Raw genomic sequence first — 12,160 nt, 5'->3', positions numbered from 1 at the left:
CAGAAAGACATATTTATGCTTTTCTCCGAACAGTTCCGTCCTAACATTGCAGGCTTGTTTGTTTTCAGTCATATAATTAATATTATTATTACTATTATTGTTGTTGTTGTTGTTGTTATTTTATATATATATATATATATATATATATATATATATATATATATATATATATGTATGTATGTATGTATGGATGTATGGATGTATGGATGGATGGATGGATGGATGGATGGATGGATGGATGGATGGATCCTCAGGTGTGCTGCATACAGTGAGACACATTATGATAAACAAGTTCAGTTTAACTTCATCAGTACAGTCTGTAATTTTTCATGTCTTGTTCAAAGGAAACATTTTCTACTTTAAATGCTTTCAGTATTTAGTACAGGTACTAAATTTGACGAATGTGGAAGGCCGACTTCACTCAGGTTTTGTTTTTATCAGCCAGAAAATCATTAGAAAGCTCAATATTAAGGGACAATATTTTTTGTCCCTTATTTCGGAAAGTGAAACTCAAACATTATGTTCATGTTTTCAGTTTTTATCAGTGGTCGCTTTCAAAATAAAAGCTTGCTTAAAAATATATGTACAGACAGAATTATGACTAACATACATTTCAGATGTCTAATCACAGCCTGTTTTTCTGACTGGTGGATATTACAGGAACCTTTTTCACTATTTTCTCCTCCTCTTAAAATGAGTTTGGAAAAGTTTTAGAACTGTGTTTGTTTTGTGATGCTGTGAGACCTGGTATTTATTTTTCAGTGGTGAAGACTTGCTAGCAACAAGCTACATTTATGTAGATTAGTGATTACAGGGACAATATGGCAGATGGCTGCAGTACATCAGTCCTTTAACTGATGTACTGCCAGAAGAGCTAAATAAATTAGTGAATGAACTAATACAGCATTAATTTTAAATAAAATTCAAAATAATTATAATAAATACATGTATTTAGTCTCTCTGGAGATAGGCACCAGCACCCCTCCCGACCCCACTAGGAAAAGGAAAATGGATGGATGGATGGAAATGTATTAATTTATGATTTTGTATTTTAATGTCTGTCTTGACCATGTTTATTGAAACTTTCACGTACATCTTTACTGAACTTTTTTTTTTTTAATGCATTGGATTGTGGCACTTGTGGCACTCCGTATAGCACGTAGCAGCAGAAAGGCATGTGCAGCAGCAGCAGGCAGGCGCTCATTTCCTTATCACGGTACCCGCCGCCTCATCATGGCTCTCAACATCCCCGGTGTGACCGTGATGGTTCTTTTCTACCTGCTGGTTCTCGGGATCGGCATCTGGGCTTCCGTCAAGTCCAAGAAGGAGGCAAAGAAAGGCCGTGGGGACAAGACCGAAATGGCTCTGCTGGGGAACAGGGGCATCAACCTCGCGGTCGGCATCTTCACCATGACAGGCGAGTGACTGATTAAGAACAGAGGGACACGAGGGGAGAGCCTGGCTCTGCTTCGGCTTAAGATTTTACATGATAGATAGATAGATAGATAGATAGATAGATAGATAGATAGATAGATAGATAGATAGATAGATAGATAGATAGATAGAAAATAATAATAATATATAAAATCATGTTACAGTATTCTGGTAAAGACGTGTGGTCTATTATACATTAGTGATAATTTAGTAATTTAGATTAACCACAATTAGGCAATTGAGTTTAGCTATAAAAAACATATAAGTGTCAGCTGTTTTTAAATAGAAACTGCTTTTAAAAGTGGAACTATTTCAGAACAGGAAGCTGATGCTTGTAAAGAAAAACAGCTTGCAGTAAGAATGTAGCATAAGACTCAAAGAACTGTAAGGTGAAATAAAAATGAGTCAGAATCAATTAATTCTCTTTATCATGTACATTTCAGATCCGCATGGTTTAAATTTGCCCTTCGAAAAGCTTCTGCTTTTAGGTGTTTGTTGTTAAACTTGCTCTATGCGCTTGCATGCAGGTGGAGGACAGGTCAGTCCGGTCATGTTTGAGTTTATTTTATGAGAAACCAAAAGGGGGAAAAAAAAGAAGTGCTTATCCAGTTTTTCTACATAATGTTTTTAAAATAATAGATACTTGTTTTCTAGAGTGATCAGTTTGATTTGGTATGAAGCATAACAAATACAAGTAAAGAGGGAAAAAAATAATCGGTTTGGTCATGTAACATTCACACTTCAACAAAAGGGATAAGGATATCCTTCATATTTAACCATATATGGGAGACGGCTTATAAAATATCACTTAGTGGTATTTGTTTATAAAAATGATATTTGCTAGTTTTGTAGTGGTGGAAAAAAAAGTAATTGTGGAAGCTCCCCCTACTGTTATGATATGGTCACAGAACTGTCTGGAAATACTTGTTTATAAAACCCCCCAAACAATTTTAAGTTTCTGTGTGACTTTAACTTTAATTATCTCAAACAAAAAACAAACATTAAATCAAATTTAAATTTCTACAAATCAGTTTTTCCACAAGAAAATTGATCTTATCTAACTTTTCATACTTTTTTTTTTTTTAAAATCAAACTCCAGTTACTGGAGTAACATGTTTTCTCATGAAAACATCCAACTACCAAAACAAGAATAAACTAGTATCTGTGCATATTTATATTTCCATGTTTATATTTACATTTCCTCAATTGAAACCAGAAACAGGGGGGAAATTGATCATTGATTTTCATTTTAACAGGTACAGTATTACATGTTCATGTTTAAAATAATAAAGCCTAAGATCACTGACTAAAATGAAGTTAAAAACTGGTGTTGATGGTGCCATGTTCTGTGAAACCCTCCACACATGAACTATGTTATCAGTCAGTGGCAGCCTCAGGCTTTATTTAGCCAAACACTGCCGATAGCCGCTGGTAGCACTGAGTCCTTTTGACATTGAACTCAGATGAGATTAAAGAAGGTTTTTATTTGATAAGTTCATGGTGTTTTTGTTTTCTGGTTGAAAATATATTTGGGAACAAATTTTGTGTTTGTACAGAAGAAACCGCTCCTTTAATAGTTACAGTAAATGTTTTAACAGTTCCTGTCTTCTTCCTGTGACTTATGTATCAGTTTTTACATTTCTCGTCTACGATTTTTATGTTTTTTTAATGATTATTATTTTTCTTTAAATAAGAAAAGGAAAATAAAAATCAAAACTCTTGTTGATTTATTTTTTGACAGCATAAAAGAAATTTTTTTAATATTTCGACTAACTGTTTTGTATTGGAACAAATAAGTACTTGTTTTCTTTTGAATTTGTGAGTTTGTGAGTAAAAATATGCACATGGCAGCAGCAGCTGCGGCCACGGTGCTTTCTGCCTCTGTGTGAAGCTGTGTGTGTATTTCTGTCACTCAGCTACATGGGTTGGAGGCGGATTCATTGTGGGCACAGCTGAAGCTGTCTACAACCCATCCATGGGTCTGACCTGGGCTGTGATGCCGATAACAGCAACACTGTGTTTCATAATAGGTAAGATTTCCTCTCTGTTGTCCTGTAGAAACAGACAGAGTGTGTCATGATCAGTTTCACTGAGGATGGTAAATTATTTATAGCTTCAGCTGGGACGTCTCTCTGTACAGGAGAGCAGACCACTTCATTATGCTGAGTGCTACCTCTACTTGTTGTAGATCAATCAATGTCTGCTGCTACTCTTAAGCAGCAGACAGTGATTTAAAATAGGTACTGGTTTAAAATACCTGCTGGCTAAAAAGGCCTGTAAATAAAGGCTGTTCATTTAGTGGGAGCAGAGATGAGACATCAAAAGATGTTGGCGTCATTTCCATCAAGTACAGATTTTCATCTTAAAGCAAATAGCTTTTCCTAACATTAGCAGCAACACAACTGTCATAAACACACTAAGCTAAAGCTTCACAGCGGTTAGGTGCATGATTATCTTAGACTGCAGTGATGCACTGGCTTTAGGAAAACTAGAGTGGAAAACTTTTCTTAGTCTTAGAGCTTCATTCTTGATTTTAGAGAAAATTGTGGTGAAGCCATTAACTGCTGTTCTTCATCTGTACTGTATGCAGGATCATTGTCAGGCAGGGTTTCATAAATTCAAATGAAACAACTCTTCTAGTCTCAGATATTTTGCTCCAGATGTTCAGTCATCCTAGATCTGACTTCAGCTTTGGGTGCTGTTGGCCCTTTGTCCCTGCTGAACAGGCTGAGGGTTTTGGCTGGTGTTTCAGGTTCTGTTTTTAATAAATAAATCTTCTTGTCAACAACTTTCAGTCCTGTTCAGTTTGGTGTTCCATCAGGTCCTATTTCGGAGCCAATGTTGTTTTCATACTGTCATCTTTTAAGGATTTGTCCTGCCATTGTTACGCAAACAGTTGTATATTTATTTTCTTCCAGATGAAGTCTCAATACTGCATATTTTGCTAAAATGCCTGGACAAAAGCTGCATGTATGACAGTTTTCCTAAATTGAATTAAAAGAAAATGAAACAAATAAAGATAAGGGCCTCTTGGCCTCTTGGCCCTTATCTTTATTCAATCAAAAAGTTGATTTTCATAAATCAACTTTTTATGAAAGTTGATTTCATAAAAATCAACTTTTGGAAATGCTTGAAAATCAGATAAAATCTTGGGTTTGATTCTGTTTCTATCAGTGGCGAAATCTTGCTAAAAGTATCTCCACTGTCTCTCAACCTAAACTGGAACTTTTACTTCCTGCTTTTACTTCATCTGACTTTACACACATCCGACCAGAACTTAACAAGATCAGCTGCAGCCTCTGCAAAATGCTGCTGCCAGCAGCATTTTGTGATTCTGCTGTTAATGCATTGGCTCCAGGTTATGTTTGAGCCATATCAAACATAACATGGTTTTGAGTTGGTAGCTTTGCTTTTACAGGCAGCAATCTACATGTCAGCCCAATTAGGGCCTTGAGATCCAGTGATGAAGACCAGTTGATAGTCCCTGACTACCTGAGGCCTGAAGGAGACAAGTTTTTCTTCTAGAATGCCAAAACTCTCTTCCTTTTTCACTGAGATCAGCTGACTCAGCAACTTCCTTCAACAGCCGCTTAAAAACATCTTAATATCTGCTTTTGTTTAATTTGCTTTGTATATTTTAGTTGTTTATTTAAGAAATTTATAATTATTATGTCTTAAAAAAGAGCCACAAGTTTACTTACTTTCTACGGAAAGATTAAAACATTTTGCGTTTCCAGTGTAATGGTTTGCCAAAATGAGGATGCTGAGGCTGAAACGAGTGGTGAAGAATATGATGATGGTAAACAGAACCTAAACTATTATCAATCTGTATTTCTTTTTGAAGTTTGTACAGTCATTCAGATTCAACATAATGCACTCTACAGAGCATTCAAGCACAGAGAAGAACCTGTGCATATCTAAATAAGGAGTGTTGTTCTAAGTTCTAACCACATAATTGTAAAATTTGGCATTTTGAAAATGAATTAGCTTAACAGAAACACGTCAATTTTGAAAAAAACGATTTTTGATAAGATGTTTTAAGGTTTTTTTTCAGTTGTATTGAAATTGGTTTATTTTTCAAAACTGCATTTGGATCACATGAGTCTCATGATCTTGGGCTGCACAGTGGTGCAGTTGGTAGCATAGTTGCCTTGCAGCAAGAAGGTTCTGGGTGTGATTCCCAGCCTGGGGTCTCTCTGCATGGAGTTTGTATGTTCTCCCTGTGCATGAGTGGGTTCTCTCCAGGCACTCCAGCTTCCTCCCACAGTCCAAAAACATGACTGTCAGGTTAATTGGTCTCTCTAAATTCTCCCTAGGTGTGAGTGTGTCCTGTCTGTCTCTGTGTTTCCCTGTGACAGACTAGCGACCTGTCCAGGGTGTACCCCGCCTCTCGTCCGGAACGTTCGCTGGAGATAGGCACCTCCCGACCCCATTAAGGGACAAGGGTGTATAGATGCAGTCTATATGCAGTCACGGATGCAGTCTGATGATCATGTGATGCAAAAAAGCATCGTGAACAACAAAGAAGACGACGACAGGAAGTGGTTGGTTGGCAAGTTTTTTTTTATGACTTATTGTGTGAATAAACTTATTCACATGTGATTTTAACTATTTTTTATGGAAACACCATAATGCAAAATGGTTTTTCAGCATTATTGAAATATTAACAGTTTTGCTCACATTTGTGATGGAAACTTAGTGAGCAACGCTTTGAAGCTTTGTTACAGACAAATCAGTGAATAAGGATGGAGAGAGACGGGGAGTCAGTGGAGGGATTCAGAACTTGCTCATGCAATCATGTTTCCTTTGCTCCATCAGGTCCCTGCTGCACTATGTATGTAACAAGTCTTTTAGTGTCAGTGAAGCAGAGTGATGGACAGAGTTTGGAGATGTTTTTGAGATGAGAGACAGAGATTTACAGAGTTGTTTTGATGTTAGTTTCAAATGTAAGTTGAGGGTTGAAATCCTACACCAAGATTGTTATCTAGAGGAAAAAAGATGAATGTTGTGTGCAGAGATGGCCAACAGCACCCAGGTGTTGAGGCGTTACACCTGGAACAGCTTTTGTTTTTGGTGTTTAGTTGGAAAGTGATGTGGATTAATCTGGAGAGAGAGGCAAGGTCGGCTTTGATGTGCATAACAATAGAAGGAAATCCTGTGATGAATGACGAGATGATGCTGAATGTGAACAGGGTGGGGTCCAAGGACCAACCCTTGAGGCACACCACTGCTGACTGAGTCTATTCAGGATCTTGCTTCTGCTCTGTTATTGTAAAACAATTAATCAAAATTCTGCAGTTTTTTTTGTTGTTTTTTTACACGATGGCACATTTTTTGATAAAGTGCACTTACTTCAAGCATTAATTTGTATAATTTCATAAAAAAGTAAAAAAAAAAAAAAAAAGCCCTGACAGTTAACAAAATCTACCCAAACAACAGATATATATCCCAGTTTTAGACCAAACCTCTTGTTTAAAGCAGAGATCATCCTTGTGGGAATGTCTAACTGCTCACTATGTCTACTGAAAGTGCTAAAAAAAGGACAGGAATGTGTTTTGTTGTGTCACTACATGACGCGTGACTGTTTTCATTTATAACCAAAGGTGGCTTCTTCTTCGCTGAGCCAATGCGGAACAGTAAATACGTAACTATGATGGACCCCTTCCAGATCAAATACGGGAAAGTTCCCACAGCTGCTCTGTCACTGGCCTGCCTTGTATCGGAGATCATGTGGGTGACAGGAACACTCATCGGATTAGGTAAGAATGTTTTTCTATATATGCATCAGTGGAGTGTGTGTGACAGTGGTGTGTTGATCCTGGCAGCTGAACTTCAAACTGCTTCTATTGTGCATCTCTGACATCATTCCACATCAAGCAGCAGCTGCAGCAGTGATTACTAATATTGTACTGTTGAAATTAATCTCAACTTCATTACATTTATACAAATATTTATAATGTTTAAATAAACCATGCAAACCACAAAGTACAACATAATCATTTGCTCATCAGAGTTTACATTATATTTCTCAATATGATGATATTGTATGATTTTGTTTAGGCAATATGTCTACTAGACATGCAACAGTTCATAAAATCCTCATTGGAGTAACCCAATGCTGTCAGCTCCGGTAGAACAGCAACTACACTGTTTCACTTTTACAACACTAACGCTAACTCAGATTTCTGTAAATATTTCCAATTTAGAAAAACTAAATTCATGGTTATGAACCTCATGTTTTTATGAATATGCATTCATATTCCCAAATATGAATGCATATTTGGGAATATGCATTCTGGGACCTCTGCTACAATCTGAATAAATGGAACTGGAATAAAACTAAGAATGAAAGAATCAGTTTCTCTAAAACTGTATTTTTTTTTAACTTGGTTTTTAATAAGAGCCATATCAGAAGCAGGTTCATGTTTTCTGTTGTGGAACAAATTAACCTAATGTTCACATATTAAATGAACTCAGAATGGAGAACCACAACTTTTGCCTTGTTTTAATGTCAGGAGTAAAAAAAAACTTGGATCTTTTCACATGAAAATGAGATTTTAAGCTGCTCATGATGCTGTTGTGAACTTCTGATATAATTACATGACAAGAAGCTGACTTTCCAACAAAAAGGGGAAAAACACATCAAATACAGTTGATGTATTTGATTTCACTATAAAAAAGTGCTTTCGTTCAGTGTAAATTCAGAGCAGAATCTAAACAAAGAGGGAACAGATCATCACAAAGCTCTCTGAACAAAACAGCAACAAACATGATGGAATGTCTAGTTTCCTCAAGGTGAGTGTGTCTGCTGCTGCTGCGCACTGACAACTCAAACACTTGTCTGACTGAATTCTGTCTGTTTTCACCTTTCACACTACATAAATCCCATCTCACTGAACAACATGCCACCATAATGTTTCACTAACAAGCCATAAAAATCCTCAACCTGAATACTCTCCAAGACCCAAAATAACTATTTTTATTTAGATGCGTTACTCTGTGTATTTAGTTACAATCCCCAGTAGTGATGAGTGAGTGGAAAGCCACATACCAGTCAGCAGCCGTCCTCATATTTCTGAAATACTGCACAGGGTTGCTTGCTGTAATGAGATCTATTTGCTGACTTCTTCTAGTGAACCGACTGGCTAAGCTCTGCTCTCAGCCCCAGGGAGAAAACCCTGCAAATCCTTTGGGATATGTACCGATACTCACAGTGTGTGTGAAAAACAATGTTTGTTGTAATAAGTACATTGACACTTAAAAGAACTGCAGGTATCAAAATGAAACCATGAAACAGAAATGGTGATTGACTCTGAGTGTAGTACTGCAAAGCAACTGGAAACTACAGCTGCAATACGGAGTATCTATCTATCTATCTATCTATCTATCTATCTATCTATCTATCTATCTATCTATCTATCTATCTATCTATCTATCTATCTATCTATCTATCTATGACGGTGTCTTTCCTACTCGTGTCTCATATGAAGGATATCCCTTTTGTTGAAGTGTGAATGTTACATGACCAAACCAACTATTTTTTCCCCTCTTTACTTGTATTTTTATGCTTCATACCAAATCAAACTGATCACTATAGAAAACAAGTATCTATTATTTTAAAAACATTATGTAGAAAAACTGGATAAGCACTTCTTTTTTTTCCCCTTTTGGTTTCTCATAAAATAAACTCAAACATGACCGGACTGACCTGTCCTCCACCTGCATGCAAGCCGCATAGAGCAAGTTTAACAACAAACACCTAAAAGCAGAAGGTATTCGAAGGGCAAATTTAAACCATGCGGATCTGAAATGTACATGATAAAGAGAGTTAATTGATTCTGACTCATTTTTATTTCACATTACACAGTTCTTTGAGTCTTATGCTACATTCTTACTGCAAGCTGTTTTTCTTTACAAGCATCAGCTTCCTGTTCTGAAATAGTTCCACTTTTAAAAGCAGTTTCTATTTAAAAACAGCTGACACTTATATGTTTTTTATAGCTAAACTCAACTCAAGAAGACTGCAGATATTAACTTCTGCAGTCGTGTTAAGATGGTTTCCACTCTGTGTGTTGATGCATATGAAGGTTTATTTGGTGTTTGAAACTATTTTAAAACAGTGACACTCCCTCTAGCTGTTTCTAGAGAGAGTCTCACATATTGACTGTAACACACTGTGTGTTCACCATAACACACTTTAGTAATTCCAGTGCACTGATCGATTATTCACAGTCTGGATTTCATGTTTGTAGTAAACTTTAAGCTTTAAGTTTTTTCTTCTAAGTCCAACAACAGCAGGAAACACACCTTCCTGAAACTTGCATTTCTTTATGGTGCAACTTCAACTTTCTTTACTTTCTTCTGTTTTTTGGATGTCAGCACTTGACTTTACCTGAACATCCATTATAAGATAAGATAGTACTTTATTCATACTCTATCCAGTGACATCCATAAAAGTCACACATGCACATGATCAAGTGATCAAAATACACACTGTAAAACTCTAGCCACTGATCAATCTCTCACCTATCTGGTATTGTACCAGATAGGTACAATACCAGTTCCATCTTCTATACCTAATGGAACAGAAGACTTTTCCAGTCTCATTGTTCCTAACAGACAGTGTTGTACTCAGGGTCAAGGTCAGATGCAGTCACTCCAGTTTCATACCAACAGAGGCAGCTTTCTTCAGTAGTCTGTCCAGACATCCAGCATCCCACTTCCTAGAGTTGCTGCCCAATGCCCAAGATGACTGACCATGACAGACTGGTGGAACATGAAGAGGAGTTTATTACAGACATTAAAGGAGCTCAAACTCCTCAGGAAATGGTGCATCAGTATTGGCAGTGTCATTAGAAAACGTGTGTATGTGTCATGATTTAGAACGTGAAGTTGGTAGCTACAGAGTGAACAGGAGATAGGACACTTCCCTTTTGGTGCATCCACGTTAAACTAATATTAGCTATTAATCTGAAAAAAAATATTGCCCCAGTTGGAGCAACTTCAAGCTTTTGGCTTGCTGAGTTGAGTGAATATTTATCTCTATACAGACAGAGGATGTGTACAGTGTGGGGTGCCATTTGTAAAGTTATGTTGTAAAAAAAAAAAAGAGCAGCAGTGATTCTTGGTTATTTAACCATAAAAGGGAAAAATACCTGGCACCATTCTTCAGTCAAATTTTCACCATGTTATTCATTCAATAATAGAAATCCCAGTTTTAAACTAATATTTAATTAGCAAGCTAGCAATATAGTTAGTAAACTAAATGTCTTACCAATGTCGCTAATTGCATATTTAGTTTGGAGCTGGATATCTGGCTTGCTAACTAAATAACTTTTTTAATAATGATAACTTTTGCTAAAGTGCTTTCTGGTAACTGTTCTTGGTAGGAACCCAGTCCATTGTATGATGTAAATGCTTACTGTTTGCCTGTTGTGCATTTGGTCAGGAGTGACCATGAGTGTAATCCTGGATTTGTCCTACACTGTGAGCATCTGGATATCTGCTGCCGTTGCCATCACCTATACACTGCTGGGTGGCCTCTACTCTGTGGCTTACACAGACATCATCCAGCTCGTACTCATTTTCATCAGCTTGGTGCGTTTTTTTCCCACTTATTCTTTTCTAATTTAAACTGTAGATGTCTTTTGAGGCAATATGTGTCCATGTTTGCAGCTATGAATTTGATGCTGATTAAAATGCTTCCCTCTTGCATTCTGTTTCAGCCGTTTCTGGTTCATGCCAAGCGTAAATGACATTACTGAAAGTATTGTCCTTTTTATTTTCAGTCAGCTACCAGCCGGTAGAATCTGGCTGATGGCCAAGAGCTCAAGGTGCAGCACCTAGCGATCCTTTTCAGACCTGCTCTATGCAGTCCAGTAATTTTTCTTGTCTCAGCACAGTTCAACACGTTCTCCCGTTAACTGATGCATGTCGATTGATAAAGACGTACCAATGTAGTGAAGCCTTTTTAATTCTTGGCTTATGTTCAAACATTTAACGTGTTTCCTCTGAACAGAGACTGAAGATTTTGGGACAGGTGCTTAAAGCTTTAACGTATGTGGTCTCAAACTTACAACCAAGCTGGCCTTGGAATAATAGATTTGGCTATTCTGAGACCTTAAAGCTGTATAATATGCTTCCTTCAAGAGCTGTAAAATATTCAACTATAAGCCGCACCCACAAAGTAAAACAAACAAAAAAATAAATAATTAAATAAATAAAATAAAAAACTGGAAAAGCACATATATAAGCTGCATCGGGCTGATATCGCCGCCACTCGGTTTTTCACAAGGACGCTGCCTGCGTCCTTAATAAATCTGCTATTAAGGACGCAGCCCTGCGTCTCCAAAGCCAAACCATGGATTCGTTCACGCCGAGTTTACGTGCAGCGGCTATCGATCTGTACTGCCAGATCGATAGTCTTCACCTTAAAAGCGGCATCATATGAACTTCTTCCTGTTGTTTCCATGATGAGGGGTATGAGTTTGAAAACATTTCTCCGTCATGCCTACTGCTAGGGGCCATCTGAAGCCAGGCTTCGAAGCGTGTACCGAGTAAAAAGGGGGCGTGTCAGATGAAGCTCCGCTTCGTTGCTTGTGTCGGCTTGCTGAAAACCACGTGACTGACAACAAACGATCCCTGCATTGCCTGGGTCACGTAACTCCTTCATTTTGCGTGTCGGTTTTCAAAATAAAAGCATCATGACCTTTATGGATTATTGTAT

General features: G+C 37.3%; 1 protein-coding gene across 2 annotated transcripts; it reads left to right on the top strand.

Annotated features, from left to right (window-relative positions):
- Positions 1–1,164: 1,164 nt before the first annotated feature.
- Positions 1,165–11,781, top strand: LOC106939912 (high-affinity choline transporter 1-like). 2 transcript variants are annotated; one of them, XM_015022488.1, is made up of 4 exons: positions 1,165–1,417; positions 3,351–3,464; positions 7,038–7,193; positions 10,883–11,778. In XM_015022488.1, the coding sequence occupies exons 1-4, from the start codon at positions 1,234–1,236 to the stop codon at positions 11,065–11,067; spliced, it is 639 nt and encodes a 212-aa protein (XP_014877974.1). In that variant the 5' UTR covers positions 1,165–1,233; the 3' UTR covers positions 11,068–11,778. The 2 variants fall into 2 exon arrangements, with proteins under 2 accessions (XP_014877974.1, XP_014877975.1); XM_015022489.1 differs by lacking the exon at positions 3,351–3,464 and having other exon boundaries at positions 10,883–11,781.
- The last annotated feature ends 379 nt before the right edge of the window (positions 11,782–12,160 follow it).

The sequence above is a fragment of the Poecilia latipinna genome, unplaced genomic scaffold, assembly GCF_001443285.1.
Source record: "Poecilia latipinna isolate Pla-1442-1.1 unplaced genomic scaffold, P_latipinna-1.0 Scaffold3026, whole genome shotgun sequence".
NCBI lineage: Eukaryota > Metazoa > Chordata > Actinopteri > Cyprinodontiformes > Poeciliidae > Poecilia > Poecilia latipinna.
This window is presented reverse-complemented; position numbering and strand designations above follow the sequence as displayed.